General features: G+C 37.3%; 1 protein-coding gene across 1 annotated transcript in view; it reads right to left on the bottom strand.

The window, feature by feature from the left end:
• Positions 1 to 986: 986 nt before the first annotated feature.
• LOC112576434 (importin-4-like) overlaps positions 987 to 24253 on the bottom strand; it is a 25313-nt gene continuing 2046 nt past the window's right edge. Inside the window, exons 3-29 of the mRNA XM_025258839.1 lie at positions 23716 to 23801; positions 22616 to 22657; positions 22175 to 22307; positions 21701 to 21837; positions 21332 to 21374; positions 21080 to 21145; positions 20649 to 20750; positions 20421 to 20504; positions 19876 to 20010; positions 19477 to 19530; positions 18901 to 19010; positions 18216 to 18324; positions 17792 to 17930; positions 15772 to 15885; positions 15519 to 15635; positions 15029 to 15152; positions 11243 to 11354; positions 10782 to 10900; positions 10183 to 10260; positions 9333 to 9496; positions 7833 to 8026; positions 7519 to 7686; positions 6818 to 7026; positions 5905 to 6037; positions 5417 to 5521; positions 4575 to 4644; positions 987 to 4346 (exon numbers count right to left, since the gene is read on the bottom strand). Coding sequence (XP_025114624.1) covers positions 4177 to 4346; positions 4575 to 4644; positions 5417 to 5521; positions 5905 to 6037; positions 6818 to 7026; positions 7519 to 7686; positions 7833 to 8026; positions 9333 to 9496; positions 10183 to 10260; positions 10782 to 10900; positions 11243 to 11354; positions 15029 to 15152; positions 15519 to 15635; positions 15772 to 15885; positions 17792 to 17930; positions 18216 to 18324; positions 18901 to 19010; positions 19477 to 19530; positions 19876 to 20010; positions 20421 to 20504; positions 20649 to 20750; positions 21080 to 21145; positions 21332 to 21374; positions 21701 to 21837; positions 22175 to 22307; positions 22616 to 22657; positions 23716 to 23801 — 3117 coding nt within the window. The 3' untranslated portion in view covers positions 987 to 4176. The remainder of the gene's footprint in view (positions 4347 to 4574; positions 4645 to 5416; positions 5522 to 5904; positions 6038 to 6817; positions 7027 to 7518; positions 7687 to 7832; positions 8027 to 9332; positions 9497 to 10182; positions 10261 to 10781; positions 10901 to 11242; positions 11355 to 15028; positions 15153 to 15518; positions 15636 to 15771; positions 15886 to 17791; positions 17931 to 18215; positions 18325 to 18900; positions 19011 to 19476; positions 19531 to 19875; positions 20011 to 20420; positions 20505 to 20648; positions 20751 to 21079; positions 21146 to 21331; positions 21375 to 21700; positions 21838 to 22174; positions 22308 to 22615; positions 22658 to 23715; positions 23802 to 24253) is intronic.

Raw genomic sequence — 24253 nt, 5'->3', positions numbered from 1 at the left:
TAGTTGATTGGACCTTAACTTTTGCTTTCTATTTTCCACTTTAATAACTTTTACCTTATTTTTTATACTATGAACGAGTTTTGTGGCAAAATCTTACTTTAATGCCATTTATATTTCATACGATAACTATTTTAGTGAAAATACGGAAATTTACGAGCACTGCCGAAGTAGAACGAGGATGTGTATGTACACACGAGCACGTACTATAACTCAGAGATTGAGAGTTTGACGCATAATGTGCATTTTATCTTCGTTAATTTTGACTGTTTAGTAATCAGCTGGAAAAAAAAAGAGTAAGAAACAAATGCCCAGTCATGGATCTGCTAATAGGTGATGGCATCGCCCTTGTAATAAGTGTTTCATTTTATGTGTGGCGGTGGTACGTTCTTTAGTTGGTTTACTAGCTTTTTTTTTTTTTGTCTACGTACATAATATTTTAGTGCAATTTTGGACTTTGTGTTTGTCTAATATGGCAAAATGTCTAATGATATTTAGGGTGTTTGTATAGCGTGGAATCCCGACATGGGATAATACTAAGCACAAGAAATAATCCTAATCCTATACACGTCCTTCAAATAATCCACCACCACCCCGGCCTTCACAAAACAGTGGTAGAAGGTTCTTGGAAACTTTAGTGCTGTCCCTTACAATAAATCCCACACTAGTAATTCTGACTTTGACAGTAGCATTCATTTTTCTTTTTGGATGTGACACTGTTCTTGACTGGACTAGTTTGTCATGAAACAAGTAAACCAACAACACATCATAAAAGACCTGCAACTGTCCTAATATTAAAATAATTAAAAGTATTAAGAATCAATAATGCTATACTTTCATTCTTTATCTGCAAGTCTTTTTAATGTTCTGATATGGGTAACTCAAGCAATATTGTTGCTTCTCATCCCACGCTGTAAGTTTTCTGCAGAAGCCCCTGTGTTCTTTCACACAGTGCATTATGAAAGCAAATATGTGATCAAACAGGAAAACAGATGGTGGAGATGTTTTAATATACCAAAAGCACTGCAGCAGTAAAACAGAACATTTTGCATTAACTCTGAACCAGCAAATTTTGTTTCAACTGCAACCAACATGAACATTAAGTGGCTTTTTGACCATAAATTTTGAGGAATTGTGCATAAACCAGTGAAATTAAGAAGGCTAAAGAACAGCTGAATCATAGGTGAAGCAGTTTGAAACATTAAATGAAACTACAGGAAGCACAAATTCAGCACCCAAAACTTAGCACAAGCTAAAATTCAGCTCTAGTAGTGCAAATGGTTTTTTTTTAACCTGTAGTAATGTGCATATTCAATGCATACAAGTAGCCATTATCTTTCCTTTTCTATTTATCATATTTCTATCTTGTCTGTTAAGAAAATCCACTTATTTTCTACTTTGACATTGTATACTAGGTCATTTAAAAAAAACACAATTTGAACTATTCCTATTGATAATTTGTAAAAAGACCAGGTTGAATGAATCTTAAAGAAATAATAAAAATACCATAGAGGTAAAAAAAAAGGAAAGCTATTTCCAGGCAGTAAAGACAATAAGGCAGTAAAGACAATAAGACAGTAAAGTCCCTTGGCAGAAGCATGAATTTGCCATAAAATCTATCATAAATTTCAATTTATAAATTCATCTTGCTAGACATGAGTCAACATTCAACTGTAGCAACAAAATTCTGAAAATTATGGCACAAGACTTTTTATGGTTCTATTGCTCAGGAAGCTGCATGCTACGGGAATCTCATTTGGGAATGACACCCTTCAGAACAGTTGGATACTTTCTGGTAATGTTCTTTAACAGATTACCCAAGATTTTTAAAGAATTTTTGTTGCATTTTATAATGCCAATTTACAGATTCAAAAGGCCTAGAATACAGAAGAATAAAGCAGACTCTCTGTAGTATTATGAAAAGGTGGCTAAATATTGTAGATAAATATAGCAATATTTTCAAGCATGAGCAAATAGTTTACAGGCACTTGGCTCTCTATCACAGAAGACAAGAAAATTGCACAAGATAAAAAGTTTGCACCTTGATAGAAAACAAGCAGCGTGGACATATACACAGCTTCAAGAGATGTGGACAAAGTGATTTGCTTAACTGCAAAACTTCAGATATCAGAAAACCTTTTCATGCGACACCACCAGAAGTGAGGTGGCAGAAGATTAAAGTACCATTCTGTTTTCCATAGTGAGGACATTTTCATTGCCAGGAATCTGTAGAACACAGACTTGTACGTCTTAACACATTTTGTCACAACCAAAACTACACATGATTTCTGTATTGATATCAACATCACAAAAAATAATTATGAATGAAAATGTACCCATAGTTCTTAATACATTCTTTACCTTATCAAGTCACTGGGATGGAAATATTGGCCAGATTGTAGCTATACATTACTGCATAAGCAAAGCATTATGTGAGCATTTTTAAAAGAGAAAAAAAAAATTAAGCATTTCTGATTTATGATTTTTCTCTACTGACACTTGTCCACATCTTTCACTTTCCATGCCTATCCTTTGGGTCAACCACCTATCAAATTCCTCATGTTTTTAATTAAGTCAAAATGAACATAAAAGCAAGGGTTTATGAAGAGCACGTGAGTTAAAGCAGTCTTTAGCTCAATGTGTGCCATACAGACTTGGATTAAAATGAAGGATATAAGTGTTGACTAGATGAATCGGTGGTTATTGCATTGTTGGGTGCACAGAACTGAAGGCAGCAGTAAACAAGTGTTAGCATTACCAGCAAGAGCTTCTTTCTACAAGTAGGACTTCAAATGGATTGTGCAGCAACTGACGCAACCCAGTCCAGTACTCCTCATCACTCAAATTGCTCAAGCAACAAAAATGTCAAGCTTAACATAACACAAGGGATGAAATAACAAAAACAAAAGTTTTCATAGAAGCAGACAGCCAAGTGGTTGAAGGACTGGCTTTCAGGGTCAGAGACATGAACACCAGTTGGTTTGATACCTGTGTGGACCTGACTCCTTAGAGGGCTGGGTAAGGAAAGGCAGTGAGGGGGAACAGATAGTCACCACACTCACCTAAAGCTGACCTTAAAGTAACTGCTATCTCTAATCACCAACGACCAAACGATTATGGGACTATCATTACCTTCTCGCAAAATAATAAATAAAAAACTGGCACTTGTTGAGAAAAAACAGGATCATATTTGCACAAGACCATGTGACACAAGAAACAGTTACTTTATTTCTTGCCATCATGAAGCACCAACAAATAATTTGTTCTGTAAAAGAGCAAACGGTACTTTCTGAATTATAGGTTCAATGGTTATATCATGTTATTAATTCTTTTACCTGCATCCTTAAAGTTGCTCTCCGCACAGTTTCTTTTTGTCAAGGTCTGTACTTTCCATTCAATAATCAGTTACGGTCAAGATCATTCACTGAGTTTTATGTTGGGCAAGCTTAAAAGATGTGGAAATCTAGTGGAAAAACAAATCAATGCCTTTAATGAGAAGGCTCAATAGGTTTTCTAAAGTATTACTGTTGGACAGATTTGTCACAAAACACAAAAAAAATGTCGTGCAACATTAGCCAAAGAGATTCCAGGAAAAAAATTTAAAAGAAACATTTTTTAAAAGCTGATAAAGAAAAAAAGTGCATATTTTTGTTCAGTTTATTTTTTTTACATGCAGACATTGGATGCAAATCAAACATCTAATTGCCAAGAAAAGATTTTTGTGCATTCATTAATTTACAAATGGACAATTCCTAGTTTACTGATTGTACAGAAAGCCTCAATGATGTACAAATCTCCTCCTCTAGAACACAACCAAAAATCTCCTCTTTTATGCTCATACACTCCAATAAACATGCACACATGCAAACAGCAATTAAGCCTTAACTAAAGTTTAAAACTGTTTTGAGCACAGCACAAGTGTAAGCTGCTCTTCATTCAAATATCATAAGCAATAGTATTCAGACATCAATTCCACAAAAACACTGTTAAACTTTGAGATGACTGGAAGCAAAACTGAACTGCTGACAATTGTGTAAATTAAAAATAATCTCTGCAACATTTTTTTGGAAAAAAAAAAAAAAAAAAGCAGAACAGTCATTTACTATATCTGTAGAGAAGATGACAAAACTTGCAATAAGCAACTGCGATGGTCTAAAATATCTGCCATTGTGGAAGGTATCAGCAGGTGTTCTGGCAATCAATAGGACTCAGTTTACCCAAGTCTATTGTCAAACAGTGGTCTAGCTTTCCTGCCTCCTCTTCTGATAACATGGCCCTGGCCTTATTATAATCTGCAGCGTACGTTTCTTTCACATTCTGTACAAACTGCACAAGGAGTTTCTGAATGTCTGAAATTGAACAAGCCGAATAAACTTAGTAGCAACATGGACTGGTGTATAGCAATAGAACATAAATTACTTAATATAAATGTTCATTAAAAAAAAACAACAACCTCTTTAAACATGAATGAAAATGTGCTAAATATAATATCAGCTACAATATCATTTCTTTTAATTACTAGGACATCAATGTGTAAAAAAAAACCCTGCATATAACAATAATTCTCAAATTCTCACCTGTCTTGGCCTGACTTGTCCCCAGAATCTGTGTAATTACTTTCAACAGGGATGGAATATGGCTGATTACCTGTTTCAAAATCATAAAAACAAATGTAACTGTCACTTGCTACCCTGAAACAGCAAAGTTTTCTCTAAGAATTCTTTCCATACTATTTTTAAAGCTATTTCCACAAAAGTAAATATCACTGTGAATGCCTTAACTTATGACCTGTTTTTTTTTTTAAAATCAAACATTCGCTCATGCAGTTTATGAATGGGTGGGTCAAGATATAGTGATAATAGTGGCAACTAGCAGTAATTTCTCAGAAGGCTGCACAGCTCTTGATGACTAAGGCTAATCTAAATGAAACATGAAATTAGGCCCAATATCACTGACAGATTAACAGAATGCAGCCCCTCAACTTCTTGTAATAAAAGTGTTATTTTACTTCTTTTTTTTCTTTTTTTTTTGGGAGGTGGGGGGGAAGAGAAAGAGAGGAAGAGCATATGAATAAACTTAACTTCTAACTTCCAATATTGCTGAGGTTGCAGCCAAGGCAAAAGCTTTCTACATTAATTCCTTTTCAATAAATTATAGTTAAATCATTTATGCATTAATTGCAACTAATGATATTGACCGCTAAGGAACAGTTGACAACTTCTGAACAAGTACACAGTGGTAACAAGAGGTAATGAATCAACTACTTTGAAAGGTAGCTGAGAAAAAAATGCAGATATTACTCCTTAATCCTCTACATGCAAAACATTTAAATCTTCTAAAATATGACCAAGAATTCACATAATCTTCATCAGTACAACTATAACTGCAACAATAATTGTACATCATGTGCTTCATCTACCTGTGGATTATTGCTTGCGTACAACTGCAACAGACAGGTGAAAATGGTTGTGTTCTCCTCAAAGTCCTCTTTTAGGGGAAGGCAGCTTATCACAACAGGAATCACCTGAGAAAAAGGCAAAATATAAATGACACAGCAATAAACAGTAAATGTAAAACATAAAAAAAAAGTGAATTTATATGGTGTTTTACCCTATCATCAAAAGACTAACTGAAAGCACTTTACAAAGTAAAAATATCATTACAGCCATAATAATAATAATGGTCTCAAAAACAAAGAGTACATTGCATTGTCAGGTTAAGAAGGTGAATGCCATCAGCAAACGTGCAGTCGCTACAGCTCAATACTACTTCCAAAATAAATTGTCCACCTCTGTTGCGAACATTAACTAGTGATTCATATTTAATGTCTGTTGGCAAAACACAAGAATCAAACTATATCACCTTTTTTAGACATCTGAAATGATGCTGAATACAACATCAACTTACATAATCTAGAGGAATATTACTGCTCTTAGTCCACACCATACGACAGATAGCAGCACAAATATTATCCCTGACACGGCCATTTTCTTCTCTGTTCAGCAGTTCTAGCAGTAATTTCAGAATTTCAGGGTAACGCCTGCAACACAGCAAAAAGTCTGTATGAAGTACTTTGCTCTTTAGCAAGCAGACCTGGCAAGAGTTCAGACTAGTTTTAAAAACATTGACTAAAATATGAAACTGAATATTTAAGCCACAAAGAATTTCCAGTTGAACTGCTTTGTGTTTAAAAAAAGGCAGGAATTTTCATTTCCTAATTTATATGGTGAAATTAACTGATCTGATCTTTAAAGCAATATTTTAAATAAGACAATGACCTGTAGTTTATAAAAAATATAAAGTAATAGAATATATTCATACATTGTGTACTCATTCTTTATTATTTTTTTTCACTAGGAATGCACAGTTTTTAAGAAATTCATATCATTGTTGGTCTTTAAATTCAAATATATAAAGATTGAAAAGAAAACCCACAGATGTAAAAAACTCAAATGAATAATCTCTGGTGTAAACAGTTAAAGGTCTACATTTTAATATACTCTCTCTTGAATCAAAAATGACCTTCATAAAAATTATCTGTCTGGAAAAATGAGATCACAAAATAGCAAACTGCAATCATTTTAATAACTGTGGATATGTGAACTCTTTGCTTTTAAGACTGTGGATTAGTCTATACTTCAAAAACTGTAGATATATCAGTGCTTTATTTTAAAGACTGGATTTGAAAGCTCTTTAGTTTGAGATTCTGTGCCTATGTCAGTCCTGACACTTCTTCCAAAACCATTAAGAACCTAATCTTACAATGACCACTATGTTGAAAAAACAGAAATATTTGAAGCCATAACAAAAAACAACTCACACATGCATCTTCTCACCACCACTGGCAGCCAGCATTCCCAGAGCAAAAACAGCATTGCTGCGAACCTCGTCATCCTCATCTCGAATCAAGTGAACAAAGACAGGATGCAGTGTGTCCGCAAATTCTGAAGCGACATCTCCAATGGACTCAATCACTTCTGCCAAAGTGCCGACTGCAAATGACCTTTCTGCAGTTGAACTGGTCTGTTTCTGTCAAAAAGTAAAGGTTTGAGAAATACTGAAGTCTACATTTAGCTGCAATAGCCTTTACATGTCCAGCCAGACAAGCAAAAAAAAAGATAAATAAAATTCCCATGTATCCTTTAGATTCATTTCTATTTCAGCAGAACTCAATATTTAAAAAGTTATTTTAGACTCGCAAACAATTCATCAGTTGTAAACATGTTAAATCTCTCATTATGGTTTTTTTCCCCAAGTAAATTATCTTGGCGACCTTTCACAATCTTTCTGCAATATATAGTAGAAAAATTATTGCAATAATCAATGAGAGCCTATTCCATGGCTAACTCATAGTCTTTAGGCTCGCTTAGATACTCAAAAGGGAGATTATTCAAATGTTTCATTATTTACAATAAGGGGGAGGCCTTCCGGATGGCTAAAACACCCAGGGGTAAAGATGTCAATCATCTAAGGCCATGGCTTGTGGTAAATCTGAAAAAAGAACTGCTATCTATACTGTACCAGACGTTTCAGGAGATCAGAGATGAACGACTTGAAAAAGGGGGAGAATGCTGCACCTCCCATCAGGCGTGCCATCACTGGCAGAACATCACCTGCAGATTCAATTAGCATTCCATCATACTCCGCTTGCTGCTCATCCTCTTCCTCCTCATCATCTTGGGATGCCACCTTGTGAAAGAGCAAGCAGGTGTATGAGTGTGTGCATAAGCCCAAGCACATCAATAAAAGTGGATACACATATGCACACACACACCTGACTGGTTTCAACAGCATGTGAACATAAAACTGACATGTAAAAAATGTTTTTGTATTACCTTGTGAGTAAAGATTTCTTTCATTGTAGCGAGAATATCATCTGTTGCTCCAGTCACCTGCAGCACAGGAGTTCCCAGTTGCTCCAGCAGTTCATGAAGCGAATCTACTGCTGCCATAGCAACAGTCCGGTCCTGTTCCCTTCGAGCCATCTCCAAGTATCTGGGTACCACGGTGCACAGCATAGTCTTCAAGACTGTAACATTTCCAATAGTTTACAAGCCATCTGTATTAACCTTGAGTCTTAAAAAGAAAGGATACCTACAACGGGACATGTACAATCCAGTCCACATTCTGCTAATTCATGGATGTAAAACTCTTTACCTCACCATCAAAGGTGTTTAAAAATCAGTATACAAAAGTAGATGAGGATACTTAAAGTATATACATGTGTTGTAAATAAAAATCTGTAACACTCTCTATTGAACAGATTCATACATCAACCATATTGAACAGATAAACACATCAAACAGCAAACACACTACAGCACAAAGATGCAAATCCTGTGGATTGTTTGATGAGATGAAAAAACCCAGAATTCTTGTTCAATAAGATGTCAACATTATCACAGTCCAAGACAGTTGACATGCTTGCTACATGATACAAGCATATTAGTTAAGCAAGACTAAAATGTTTATTGATATCTTGATTGTATTACAGGCATATTGATACCCCAGTGTTTTAAACACCATGAATTCAAAATTTTATCATTTACAGTCAAATCTCCCTACTATGCCACCTACCGGGACCGAGCAAAAGTGGCATAGTAGCGAGAGTGGCATAGTAGAGAGGATTCGTAAAAACGGCTTTATTTGTTCAAGTTACCCATCAGTCCAAAGCAGGGGATAGGCAATTAATTTTCCCAAGGGGCCGCATGAGAAATTGGGATGGTTTTAGAGGGCCGGACTAATATAGTTAACTCAGTTTTACCTAATACTGTATGTATAGTATATATACTGGCGGGCGGGCCGGTCAGAGACAGGAGGCCTTTGCCCAGGTCTGGTCCAAAGCTCTCAAGAATCGTCGGCTTCGCTAGCTGTCTCCTCTCATTCTCCCCCTCACCTCTTCATCCTCCACCCCTTCCAACCACATCCGCGCACCTGCATCCTGTCGCTAGTCGACTCCCTCACACCTTCCCTCTGTCACATGGCTGTCACCCGGCCAGCGACCACCACCCCCCACATTGCCAGCCTCCACCCTCCCTGTGTGCGTGCTATGTTCCATCCCACCTAACTGCGATGTCCCACACTACCGTACAGTATAATAATCGAGCACTGCGTGGAATTTCACAACTTGTGTCTTTTAACAGTCACAAAAAAGTGGCATAGTAGCGAGAGTCTGGGGTGGCATAGTAAATTTTTTTTTACATTGAATTTATAGTTGGGACCGAGCAAAAGTGGCATAATACCGAGAGTGGCATAGTAGAGGGGTGGCATAGTAGGGAGATTTGACTGTATCATCATTAACTCCCATCTTTTTAGTTGCTCTTACATGATACCTACATGTTTCAGCATTCTCAGAAGGCATGGTGGAACAAGTTTCCTGGACACAAAAACAAAGGTGAGCAAGAGTTACCGCAGATGCCTTTTTTATGCCTGCAGCAGGATAGTCAACCATCTCCAACACTTCCTTGTAGACGGTATCCAGGTATGGCAAAAAGGCAAAGCTGTGAAAATAATGGTAACTGTAATTTAGTGATTTATATATAATTATATTCTACAGCATAAGTATTTTTTATACTCTACAGTGTATAGCCAACAAATAGCAGACCAGCGTAAGTTTAGTTCAGTAAATAAGTCATGTTCCTAACCCTTTGCTATTAACAATGCTGATTGCATACTTGCAGTTTCTATATTAATATTCTAGAAAATAATTTTCTACTTCCGATCAATAATGACAAACTGGTACTGAATAGTCCAGTAAATAAGGAGCCTTTGGAATCAAACTGAAAACTTAATTATTAATGCTGTTTATGAAAAAAATAAAAATGACACTCCTGAGAATAACTTTCTTGTCCTTCTTTACATAAGACATGCTAAGAAATGTTCTGCAAACATCACTGCAATCAAAGCTAGGCTATAGAAATGCCACAGAAGACAGCAGCTCCAAGAGCTTAAGTGTTCTGCATGTAAAGATCCGAAGTATTTGACATGACCATTACAAGCTGCCACGTCTGTTTTATGCACTGTACATGTGTGCGCGTGTTTTAAATCTATTGAGACTTTCTGTCATTTTAACCTGCTAAACTGTTTTGCACTAGACGCAAAATAGCTGGTTACATGACAAGAATATCTGTAACAATTTTGCATGTTTTTGTGACATGATCAATTATCACTAAGCTGACTGGCTGACCTTGTATGTTGTGCAAGTTCCCCTAGAGCACAGCAAGCATCTTCTTTCTCTTCCAGGTATGCGTTCTCCACACTGATTCTGAAGACAAATCACTGAAATACTGTATATATAACAACAAGATCCTTATATGGCTTTTAAGACAACATAATAAATAACATTTTTCTGCATTGCTATCACAAGAAACTTCTCTAAGAAACACTCTCATATCAATTATTAGATAAGCTGCTTATACAGGTAAGTTCTATTGTAAGATTTACTGTGCAATTACAAAAATGCTGAACATTTTTAAAATGCCTTTGGCAAAGAACGGGGTGGGGGTGGGGGTGAGGGAATTGGTGAGGCAGCCAGCCCTGTAAACAGATGCCTTTTGGCAAAGAAATGTTTTTTATGAATTTCAAGAGAAAAGTGAGGTGCAGTGCCTGAGAAAATGTAATAAGAAATTTCAGAGTTTGAGAGAGTAACAACTGCACGATTTGGCACATTAAAGCAAGGCTAAGGATCTGACAATGATTAAGAAAAATCTGAATGTCATACAATTAAGTAACTGCCAGTACATTTAATTAAAACTTGGAAATAAATGAATTAAACCATTCTCTCACCCCTCCAGTTTCATTGCTTCACTGTCATCCTCTTCATCACTATCATCAATAGCTTCCTCATCATTGAGAGTTTCCTCATTAAATATGGCCACTTGCTCTGTGTCCTCTTTATAGTGGGCCTGTGCAGAATTAATGATTTTAATGCTGAGATTAAGATGAAACTTTCTACTTATGCATAGACTACTTTAAAGAGAAGCTGATAAAAGTAACTGCTACATATCTTAACTTCAGATGAGTATTATTTTTGCAACAAGCTGCAGGTAACTTAAATACAAGTGATTTTTATCTTGATATCTCTAGCTGAAATGTTACATCATACTGATAAGAATACACTTAAGCTTACAGATAACAGATGCTGTTAAATTTGTAAACTGTAATTTATACATGCACTCACAATTCACCATTTTACACATATAAGATGCTGGTATTCATACAGGTCCCTCCACTCTTCTCACGCTTACCGTGACGCCCTCTGTTGACTTTAGCGAAAGTAACAAGTAGTGGACTATTTTCTCCAGGTAAGGTTTAAGATCTTGCTTCACTAGTCCAGACAAAGCTGCAATCAACCCATACCTGCAAACATTTCCATCCAATATGTCTTGCTGTTAGACCCTCTTCAAAAATGTTCTAAGCATCATAAGCAAACTCTTAAGCATTTTATATCTACTCATATCTAAAGTTCTGAACCACTGCAATTCCCTTTAACTCTCTCTCTGATAACATGTACAACCTACTGCCATTAATAAATCTTAAGTGATCTGACAATCAATGACCTAACAGTTCTTGCTGAAACAGCTTGTCTGTCAATGCTTATCCAGCTCTCAGCTGTGCATGTGTTGGGTGTTGCAGATGGCTTCACTTCATTTCTAGCCAAATACATTCACAGTTCATCTGTAAGCCTTGATAGAATCTTTAATATGTATCTAACACATTTGACAATAAGGCATCATGATGCAAGACTATAAAGAAAGCTCAGAAGGTTCCATTTTTTTAATTTCTGCTGGATATGTTACTGTCTGATGAGCAGTCTGTCTGATAAGTCATCAAACAGACCGTACCACAAATTCAACATGCAGTTTCTTAGAGACCGCAGAGAGCAAGAAGAGTTCAACTGCAAAGTCAAAAACAGGTTAGCGGAACTGGAGGGACTACTAGAAGAAACAGTGGCCAACCACTGGACAGGATTACAGGAGACGTGGAAGACTACCTGCACATGCGTTCTGGGAAAGAAAAAGAAACAGCACAAGGAATGGCTAACTTTAAGGACCTGACAAAAGATAGAGGTAAGGAAAGAGCTGAATCAGAATATCAACCAGTGTCAACACCAGCAGTAAAAAGAAGAGTGCAAAGTACTGAGAGATGACCCGAGAAGTGAAGAAGAGTGCAAGAGGTGACAAGAGACAGTTCGCACACAGGATGGCAGAAGAGGCAGAACAAGTAGCTAGGCAAAATAACACAAAGAGACTATACAAAATTACAAGAATTCTGCCAGGAAGGTAAAACACCAATGCATGCAGGAGAGTAAAGAATAAGAATGGGAGCATCACTACCCGGAATGTAGAACAAAGATCTTGCTGGGCAGAATATTTTAAAGAAATGATGAACCGGCCACCACCAGCAACCACTCTGGACATTGTCCCAGCCGCCCAGCAGCTCAAGTGAACACCAACCCACCAACCGAGGCAGAAATCATGAAATCATCAAAGTCATCAAGGCCCAGATAGCATTCCTGCAGAGGCACTCAAAGCAGACCCAACAGCTGCAGCAGAGATACTACACCCCTTGTTGCAGAAAATTTGGGAGCAGGAGCAAGTTCCAGCAGACTGGAAGCTAGGCTATGTAGTAAAGCTATCCAAAAAAAGGCAACCAGACACAGTACAGCAATTGGCGTGGGATTAAGCTGTTGTCCATTTCCAGCAAGATGCTGACCAGAATCATCCTGGATAGACTGAAGAATGCCCTAGACAAGAGACTGAGGCAAGAACAGGCAGGCTTTCGGCAGGGTAAATCATGCACAGGCCATATTGCTACACTGTGAATCATTATTGAACAGTCCATTGAATGGCAGTCGTCACTTTACATGACATTTGTGGATTTTGAGAAGGCTTTTGACTCTGTAGCCAGGGATACTATCTGGAAGTTGATGCAGCACTACAGATTTTCACCAAGGTTCATTGCCATCATCCAGCAGCTGTATGAGGACTCGACATACCAGGTGATACACAAAGGGAAGTGGACCGACCCCTTTGCCTTGAGGACTCGAGTGAGGCAAACTTATATGCTCTCGCTAACAATGTTTCCTGATCATCATAGACTGGATCATGAGAAGAACAACCTCTAACAGCAACACGGGCGTTCAGTGGACCTTTGCCATGCAACTTGAGGATTTTGACTTTGCAGATGACATCAGCCTGTTGTCCCACAAGCAGCAATATGCACAAAGCTCACTCGGCTCTCAGAAGAAGCAGCGATGACTGGCCTGACAATCAAAATCAAGAAGATGGATCCAATGCGGGTCAACAACAAGAAAGACGCTCCCCTCCAACTACATGGGAAATGTATTACAGAGTCTGACCGTTTCACCTACCTTGGAAACATAGTCAGCAAAGATGGAGATGTAAGAAGCCGAATAAATTAAGCCAGGCTTGCATTCCACATCCTGCGACCTATCTGGAACTCCAAGGCATTATCTCTACCCACCAAGATCTGCATCTTTAATGCAAACGTAAAGTCATTCCTTTTATATGGATCTGAGACCTGGGGTGTGACAAACACCATCACCAACAAGATTAAGACACTCATCAACAGATCTCTGCGCCACATCCTCAACATCAGATGGCCCAAGATCTCCAATACAGACCTGTGGGAGAGGACCAACCAAACACCTGCCAGCCAAGACATCAAGAAGCGGAACTGGGGCTGGATCAGTCACACCCTGTGAAAGCCCGACTGACAATTTAACAAGACAAGCTCTGGGCTGGAACCTACAGGGGCGACGCAGGGTTGGGAGACCCAAACAAACATGAAGGAGATCAGTCCACAGCAAAGTGGAGGCAGCTGGCATGTCATGGTCCCAACTGCAAAGGGACACCCAGAACCGGATCCAATGGCGTGGTATAGTTGGAGCCCTAAGCTCCATTAGGGGTGAAAAGGAATAAGAAGAAGAATGTTACTGTCAGGATGTGCTTGTGATTTTTACTAGACTTACCTCCTGCATTTCAAAGCTACAGAAAATACTACAAACAAAAACAAAAAAAGAAAATGCAATTTTTAGACAGCTTGGCCTTGTTGTTTATACATTATATATGCCCTCCATCACCTTCTCCTATTTCTCACAGGAAAGTGAAAATCAGATGGCAGCAAGCATGCTTTTTCACAACTCATTAGGATGACACTTGAGCACAATAAAATCTCTTCCCCCTAACAAGATAAAAACTACGAAAAGTGTTAGCAGCATAAGTCCACAAAAAGCACGAATATACTGAATATTCTGTATGTTCATGAACATCCAAACAAGATCACCAAATAACCAGAAGTATGAGGTGCAGCCCAACACTAGGGTTGCCTGATTTACCACATAAGATTAAGAGGAATGCTATTGCTTTAGGCTATCAGTGGATATTGTCGCGGGTGTACAGGAACAAAAACATATGCCCAGCAACAGGTTATAACAGCAGAGCAGATGAGATGCAAATAATACTAATAAATGCAAGCTTTGTGTAACCCATACTCACACTCATCAGAAGCATGCTCGTAGCACTTGGACAATATATGAAGGACAGAAGAACAAACAACATATGAACAACGAAAGGATAAAAAAAAAACAGTAATGATTACGAATAAAAGACAAATACAGAAAAAAGCAAAGAGGAACCAAGTAACAAGGACTGAGAGTATCCTGATTTTGCAAAGGAAGACAAGCAGGGAAGTAGCAATAAGCGGAAAAGGGTGGGAGGAGGGTGTGACAAAAGACTAGCATTGTGTGGACTGATAGAGTAAGAGGTGCATTTTCAGTGCATATCTGAAGGATTCAATTTTAAGTAGGTGGCGGGTGTGGAAAGGAAGAGAGTTCCATTGTTTTGCTGCCCAGTAACTTCACAGAAAGAGAGTTTCTGTGTTTGGATGCTATTCTATGACTGCTGCTGTGACTGGGTGCGGGAAGAAAGTTTGCTCATTCCCAACAAATCTCCCGCCACTTGGTTACAGACCAAAAAGAAAAATCTCAAATATAAAGCAAAAAAACTTACACACATCTTCGAAGATCAGGATCATCGGCACCCTCCAGCAATCCCAGTCCCAACTCAACACATTCTTTTGCAAGTGGCATGAATGTCTCTGGGCCCACATTTCGTGCCAATACTCCCAAGGTATCTATGTTCAGCACAATTGAAATGGTGAAACAGGCATGGAGGTGGGCAAAAAGTCATGTTTCAAGGAAAGTAATTCTCCTTTATATATATACTAATGTATGAACATATAATCATAATCTGGTGCTTTTTTTTTCTTGCATCTTCAAATTAAAAAGCCTTTAAACAATTCTCTAAACATCTATCTGCCCAATACAAAAGACAGCATTAAACAAAACAATAAATCTATTTTACTTTTGACATTACATTTTAAGAGTAAAACTGTTAAATGTCAACACTTGTCAAACAAGATAAAAATGTTTCAGCTGGGAGAATTGAATCAAGTGGTAAAGTGATTTCCCAGATAAGTAATAAAGCAAGCATTACATACCAATGGCAGACACCTGAAGCTTTTTTGTGTCTTCATCAGTGCCAGCCAGTAGATATCCTCGAAACTGTCCAATGATCTCTTGGAAATAAGGCTGCATGCCCTCTTTTGCTGCAATAGCTGTAATTTGAAAAAAGGATGGTAGAGTCAGATGACATCAGCAATGGAAACAATAATGCATAAAATTTTAATGTGCTGCATGTAAAGGCACAAACCTAAAACATCACAAGTTAGAGAAGAATGGAAAGGCACATACCAGCAGCACCAATGGCGCTGATGGCCAGCTCACGAGGACGGAAAGCTGAAGAGGTTTTCAATACTGATAACAAATGCTGCATCAGATCAGGAAGATACGGCAGGATTTCCTGATCTATCAAGAAAACAAAAGTTCTTCATTTTCAAATAAGAGCTCAAGTTACAAAAAAGTCCATAATAACTATTCCACAAAGGAAAGAAACAAATTCCAGACAAACAGCCATTCACAAAGCCAACACAACCTCTCTTTCTTTTGGACAGCTGAATAGGTTGTGATGTTACCGATTCTTTCTTCTGCCCCAGAGGTTAAATCAGGGGAGAAGGGGAGATATGTAGTCCTGTCTTCCTTTCTCTTTTTATTGACACATTAGCAAAGAATATTACTGAGCATGGTAAACATGGTGTGCAGCTAAGCCCCGACCTACTACATATTTTAATCCTGTTATTTGCTGATGACGTAGTCCTTACTTCAGATATCCCACAAGGCCTTCAAGCTCAACTAGATATTTTATATAGCACTAGCAAGCAGCGCTGAGCTTGGTTATAAATTTTGCGAATTAAATATTCTTGTATTCCGCAACAGAAGTTAAACAGCAAGGACGGAGAAAAGGCACATAGGAAGTGAAAAGGTAAAAGTTGTAAATATGTACAGTCTACGAGTGATATTTTACAGCAAATTTATCTTTTTCTCATGCTGTCGTGCCTAAAAAAAGTGGCACTGGCATTCTATGTTGTGGACACATCAGGTAAATTCACTAGTTGGTTTTTTTTTTCAAAGGCCAAAGTTTTCCGTCCGGACGGAAGCCAACGGTATCGCCCATGCGAGGGAAGGTAGGAGTACACATGGTGCTGACTACTTGTTAGGGTTAGGTTTTAATGCACAGGCGAACCCATTTCAACAAAATGCCCACCGCGACTTCGGCCTTTAACTATTAGATGCACAAATATGGGGACTGGGAACAGATTTGAACATTATTGATGTGCTGAATTGAAGCATTCTTTAGGTGTCAGTTCTCGTACACCTAATGCTATGATATATGGAGAAACGGGGAGATACCCTATTATGTGTATTCGCTACTGCCTCCAGGTCGTTTGAATGCCTGCAACCTGAATCCCACACAAAGTGCACCATATCTTGATGACTATGAATCTTCAAAAACAAAAGAATGTGGGTGTCTAATGTCTTCTTTTTACTGTATAAATATGGTTTTGGGTAGTCAGGGCATGGAAGACGTGACAGTGTTCTTGAGAGAGAGTTTAAATGAAGATTTATTGATAATTGGTATAAAAAATGGCATGGATTACAAAAGTTTCAGTTGTAGATTGATTTGTACCTGAAAAGTATTACCAATATCCATCCACTTTCCGTTTCTCTATGCTATTAGTAAGTCCATACACCCTGTGCATGTCCACTTTGATAAGAAACAAAGTACAGGTAGTCCTCGGGTTACGACGGTCTCAAGTTGCATTGTTTCGTGGTTACGATGCTTTATTATGACGCTCATTTTGACTTACGAGGTTTAGCGTCGTAAATCGAACTGTACGTGCGCCTCATTCCACATCCGGCGGAAGTTATAAGGCAATCTGAGAAGGGGGAAACAGCAACAGAAATTGGCAGGTCATTAAGACTTAGTCACTTGACTCTCGCTACGATTATCAAGGATAAAGATCGCATCCTTGAACATGTGAAAGGATCTGCTCCTATGAAAGAGACAGTGATAACAAAGCGTACTGTACTGCACAATATTTTACTGTACTTATGTTATTGATAATTATGTAGGGTGCTGTGTTAGGATAGGTGTGTGGATAGGCTAAGTGTTTGCAGTACTGTACTGTTATTATGGTACAGTACTGTATGAACGAATGATCCGACTTACGTCGAAATTCGGTTAACGACGCCGCATAAGAACGGATCAACATCGTAAGTCGAGGACTACCTGTATTTAAAATTTTGAAACACAAGCTATCTGAAATAGATAAATATGCTTAAGCTTTGATTCTTCAATCTAGACAAAACTTACTCAAGTTTTCAATAAACATTTCAAGGGCATAGTAACTCTTTGTGAGTCCACGTGGGTTTTTGTCAGCTTCCTGAGTAGCTTTTCCTAAATACTGAAACAGCAGTGGCAGCAACTGCTCGGCATATTTGCTGATACTGGGCTGCAACATGAAACAGAACTACAGAATCAAATTTTGAAGGTGAGATTTTGGAGGTGGTTGAAAAGAGTGAGCCATAGCAAAGGCTGTGGAAAAAATCCTTCTCTTGTTTATGTTGAGAACATTCAGCTACTTTTAATATTTTTAAAAGCATCTAGCAAAGTTTTGTTGAAAATAAAATTTTTAAAATAACTATATCTAAACAGCAGAATACAAAGCAAGAGCTAGTCAGGCATTTAGCAGAAAATGATAAGGAAAAAAATGTTTTGCTGTTAAATAGTGTCTAACCTGTAAATGTTCTGAAAACTGCCCGAGAGCAAAGAGAGCAGCATTCCGGACCATTGGCACTGGGTCATCTAGACCTCGACACACACTCTGCAGTACCGCCTCCATCATCCTGTACAACATAGATTCTTTGTGCACTGCTAGAATGATAAATAAAGCATTTCTAACCTGCCATCCACTCTCTCTCATACAGCATCTTTAGAACATTGGTGTATTCTGCTACTTCTCACCAAAAAAGCATCCTCAATACTTTGATGTATCCTGCTTCTGGTTAAAACAGCATACTCAGCATCATGCTTGCATTTCACCAATATTCCCTACCTGAAACTTAGTACTATGACTCCTCCAATATCTGGGACTGAACTCCTTTTTTTGCCATTGTATTATCAAACATGTGCACTTAAGGCCTTGTCACAATAGGTAGCTAATAGCTGTGGATACAGGGAAGGGAACAAGGTGACAATAAAGCCTCTTTACAGTATAAGTTTGTAAGTGTTAAATATCAAAATGTCACCATTCTATGAGGCAACAGAAAATACAGCAACATTTTTGTGTAAGTGCATAAGCATTTTAGAGGATACAAGTTACCAGCCCTAAAATAGAAGCAGGTGATAAATAAAGCATCTCAAAATCAGGCAGCATAAATTACCACCTGAAAGTTCTCCATGGATGCATTGACATAGCTTACTTGTACATAATATAATCTGCACACCCCTCTACAATCACTGCCATAGCCAAGTAACCAGCTCGACGATTGGATGGATTGTCACTTGCAAGGCATTTCTCCACCATTGGCATCTGCAAACATGAACAAATGTGTTTAGCATGTCATTACCCCCCCTCTCTTTCTCTCTCAAAAAAAAAAAAAAAAAAAAAAAAAAAAAAATTCTCTCCCCCACTATCCACTTCATAGGTGACATGACATGTTACTTGTAGTCTTAACAGTCTTGTCTTTTTGCATGTCTGTAATAATCATCATATGATACCAGATTCATAATTTATATTCAATCTACTCAAGTTACTTTGCCTCAACCTTCACAGCTCTGTATATCTGACTTTATATTATGCAAACTTTTATGTCTTGCAATGAAGCTTCTTGCCATACACAACTATATTGACATATATGACTGAGATGCAAACTGCGCCAGACATCACACCTTCTACTAGCAAGTTGTCATCCACTGACACTCTCCATACACAGGAAGCTACTACCCAAAACTAAATCACACATTCTTTTCAAAAACACTTCCTGCATTTGTCTTACCAGTTTGGAAATAAATTTTTCTGGTGGTAGATGAAGTGCAAGTGTGTCTAGCACCTACAGTGAGGAAACAAATGACAATATTTATTGCAATATAAAAAAAAAATGGTACACAATTTCAAATGATTAAAATGTAAAGGCTAAAACAAAAGCAACAACTCTCTTTTCAAACATACACAATCATACATGTGCATGTTCTATAAATTTTTTTAACTATTTACCAAGCCTTCCTGAGAGTAAAACACTACCTCAATCATGTAATTATAACATGGCATTAACATATGGTGACAGCAGTAGCATGTAACTACATGTATAACATAATATAAACACATGATGACAACAGTAACATGTCATAATAGCATATTATTAACATATGGTGATGGAAGTAGCATGCTGGCTGACCTGAAGAGCATACTGAGGTGGAGTGCTGGCTTCAGCATCTGGATCAGGTTCTTTATCATCTTCCTCTTCTTCAGAACACATTATAGGGATAAGAACTTTGAGTATAGGCTCCACCAAATGATGCTTCTGTACAGACTACACACACACACACAAACATTATTCAGGTGCATATCATTTTTACATGTTGAAAGCAACAAAAAGAAATTACTAATTCCAAAAAAAGGTTGCTGACTCCTCTTGATGATTTTATTTGACAAGAAATTTTTTTTAAAGATAAAATTGACTAATAATATTTTTAAAGTTAAAAGCTTCAATTACAGTATCAATCTAACCAAACTGCCAATAGATGTGGTGCATGAAATCATCTTTGCTTTCTGACACACACCACAATGTGAAAATACTGTAGAGAATCACTTGTTCAAGCCCAGAAGATATCTAAGTAAAAGTTGTTGTTACTTATTTTGTATATAAATAAAGCATCACAAGCTGTCAGCATCCAGGTAATGTATTTATACATGATATTCATCTTTCTTCTGCTAGTTTACCTTTTTCTTAAGACGAGTAACAGATGCAATGAATGAAAGTGCTTTCACTCTGAGCTCATCTGTATGGTCACCCTGCGTGGCCACCTGTTAAGAAATATGTAACCATAAGATTTATTTCAGTTAAGCAACCATGCACACTGAAAAAGCTGTTATGGCCATAGAAAAGCCATACACATAAACTCCACCTTGCACACACATACACACAATTCTACCTTATATTTAACTAACCTGCAGGCAAAGGTGAACAAAGGGTTTAAGGTGAGGAACAATTATGGCAACTTCTGTCTCCAACAGTTCATCAAAGAGTTCCAATGCTTCACAAGCCTTTTCCTACAATTTTCAAAGTCACGAAGATCAATATAATATTTAACAACTTGCAATAATACTTGAGATGCATGGAGAATTAAGGATTCTATCCATCAAGGGAAGATAGTACAAGATTTCTATATAGCAATGAACATATGCAAAAGTAGGTATATAACAGTATGTATATGCTAATACATAAACATGTGAACACACATGTATGCTGAAGACACATGTAAGCAGTCTCTTCCCTCCTCACGCTCACTGCCTTACATTCACTTCAATTTTAAAGCAGTCTTATTCTTCTTTACACTCACTTCCAATTTATCTGGATTAAGAAGTAAAGGCATACTCACTTCGTCAACAGTTATCAACTGTTGGATAAATGATAGCACCTGTGGTATTGCAGCTTGAAGTATTTTCTGGAATATAAAAAGTGGTGACCAAACATAAAAAAATACCTTTCGGCAATCCCAAAGATATAGTTTGGGAGCAGGAAACAAGAGGTTTTATATATATTAAAAAAAACTACTAAACCATGGCCAAGTGGTAGCATGATAAAATAATGTTACACAGATGCTCTAATTCCAACTCTGATGATCACTCACCCCTTCTGCATCTCCAGAAAAGAAAACTAGCTCTGACATTGTCCTGCACAGGAAATTTAAGGAGTATAGTAGAATAATAGTAGCCAAATGCATTTTCGCACAAGAAACTTACTAATTTGTTTGTAAAGTCAATATCATTCTTTTAATGATTTTTGATGGCCAAGGCATGTAAACTGTTCTCTAATGATTTATAAAGCTTGTTCACAGAATTGTAAAATACTGAACACGTTACAAAATATCAAAAATCATATACAAAACTTATGCAAAAGATATGCAAATCTGGTGTTACCTCAAATTTGCCCATGAGACCATATAAAAAAAAGTGAAACTGCACCAAGTTGATCTTAACTTTCTTTCTTCAATTTTTACCTGATTGCATAATATGGTACCATATGATTCTGAACATCTGCAAGTCGCTCCACAAGTAGCTGCAGTATGCTCTCAAGGTGGGGCTTCAGTTGGTCTGTTGCTGTTTGGGCAACAGTGAACAGAACAAACATGCCCACCTGCAAGATGCAGCACATTAGTGGGTTTGTGCCCTTAGTCATTAATCCAATACACAAGATTCTACAAATCATATTCATAATTAATATGAAATTTAATTTCAAATTTGAATTATAGAAATACATTTAAATGATTGTAATATGAAGGGAGGGCCAATGAAAGAAATCTCTAAATGGTTTAGTAAATCTAAAAAAAAAGTTAAAATTTCTTTAAATTTCTGAAGCATTTAGAAAAGTATATGAAGACTGAGGAAAACATTATTAATATTGAATGGAAAATAAGGACTGGCTTCTGAAAATAAAGCATTACAACATGACCATATGTATGCCCAAACCACACCTCTTGCTGTGCTGGGTCTTGACTTCTGGCATAGGTCAGCAAAAATTCAAACAGCTGGGGCCAGGCATTGTTGGGTAGGTCATGCTTGGCAGCTGTGGCCACCACTGATGCAATAGATGTCCTTACCCCATGACTACAGAAGTTATATTAAAAAAAAAGGTATCAATAACTGTAAAACATCTACTCTAAGATAGCTATTTGCAACACAGTTATTGAGAGCTGGAAAGAAACTTTCAAATAAAAAATAAAATGGAATAATTTTATAAATCTTGGTTTTTTTCCCCAGTCTTTTTAGATACTTAGTGCTACGTTTTGGTTTTCATTGCATTTGATACATCTAAACCAAAGATTTTTCTGGCTTAACCAGGGCAAAATGTTTATCAATGCTAAATATACAATAGCTTTAAGCAAATGTGGGAGACTATGGTACTTATCACTTACTCAGGTTCACATAGAAGTAACTGCAAGATATTGTCTCGAATCCTGTAAAAATATCTCATGCGTTTAATTGCATATGCATAGAGATTAATATATATCTACACACACATATTGATTTATATATATAAATAGAGATATCAAGAAATAAAATTTTCCTTGTAAATTCTCCTTCTTTGATACATACCAGAAAACTCTACTAACAGGAGTTACAGGCTACAAATGCTCTTTAACCAACAAATTACTCCCACATTAGTGGGGTTAGCATTCCTGGTCTTGAAGGAATCCATTGTATCCAGGCACATCTGCTGTATAAAGTTTTGTAAAAAGAGTTCACTGATCTTTTCTTCTGGTTCTAGATTTTAAACTACATGCATGTTTTTCTATCATCTGCTTGCCTTCTGCTTGACTGCCTGCACCATGTCAACTGCTCACTTGGTCTGTGGTTGTCACTGACATGATGCATTGGAACCTTTAGTATCCAGGATTAGCAACCACTCACCAGAGGCAGTAATTCATTTGGTTAAAGAGCAGTTGTAGCGCCTAAGCTCCTAATGCTAATGACCAAGCCCTCTGATAAAGTCAACACAAAATTGCATTAGCTGCAGGAACATGAACAGTTAGCATGACTAAAATCATACTTCACAGCTGATATGTTATGCAGAAGACTTCAACTCAGTCACCCTTTTTATACACATGCCTATCCTCTGAGCTATAAGACACAAATCAAGAATCTATCAGCAAAAGGAAAAACAGCTGTAAATCCAAATAAATTCCTGCAAAAAAATTAAAAATGATGAATTACAATGTCTTTACCTACCATTATTATTAATAACTGATATATGTGATCATGATTTTTTAAAATTATATTCTAAAAAACCAAACTATTAACTGGTATCAAATTTGTTATGTCAGCTGATTCCACTTTTCAAATTCTCTATTACCTCTTTTGACATACCACAACACTAACACCCTGTCCACACACATACCCTCCTACAGTTTTGCTGTTCAAAAAGTCCAGGAAGGTGAACTAATACAAAAAGAAATTTATTTTTCTTCAAGCACTTAGTACAGCTTTTCATAAGACTGAGAAGTGGTCCACTCACCCTTGCCGCACTTCATCTGTCAGCGCACTCCATTGTTTACTCTTTTGAATTTTTCGACGAATCAGAACGGCAGCCAACTGACGAATCTGCAGGAGGTATATCCGCAGGCCAGCACATGGAAGAAGGGAAAAGGAAATGTCAACAAAAAGAATATATATTCACTAAGATGTCTATAGTCACAACACATGCAGATTCACATTTTTTTAAAAGAACCCACAATTTTCTTTTTTGTTTATACATAGTACTGCAGCAATTATAGACAGCACTGTAGTCAGGGCTTCTGCTTATGCAAAAAATTGCGTACAGTACGCATTAAAAGTTTGAAGGACCCCTTCAGTTTTCGTTAATGGGGTCCCCTTCAAATTTGGGCAAAGAACAGGGACCCCTTAAAAATCTGAAGAAGGGGTCCCTGGGACCCCAAAGAATTTAGCCTTAGCAGAAGCCCTGGTAGTAGTGTCTAATTAGGAAATATTGTAGATTATAGACATTTTCATCTAACTTAATCTTACATTTCTTTAAGATAGTATTATACTTTTTA

Source organism: Pomacea canaliculata, linkage group LG12 (genome assembly GCF_003073045.1).
Source record: "Pomacea canaliculata isolate SZHN2017 linkage group LG12, ASM307304v1, whole genome shotgun sequence".
Lineage (NCBI taxonomy): Eukaryota > Metazoa > Mollusca > Gastropoda > Architaenioglossa > Ampullariidae > Pomacea > Pomacea canaliculata.
The sequence above is the reverse complement of the archived record's forward strand: the minus strand, read 5'-3'. Positions and strand labels throughout refer to the sequence as shown.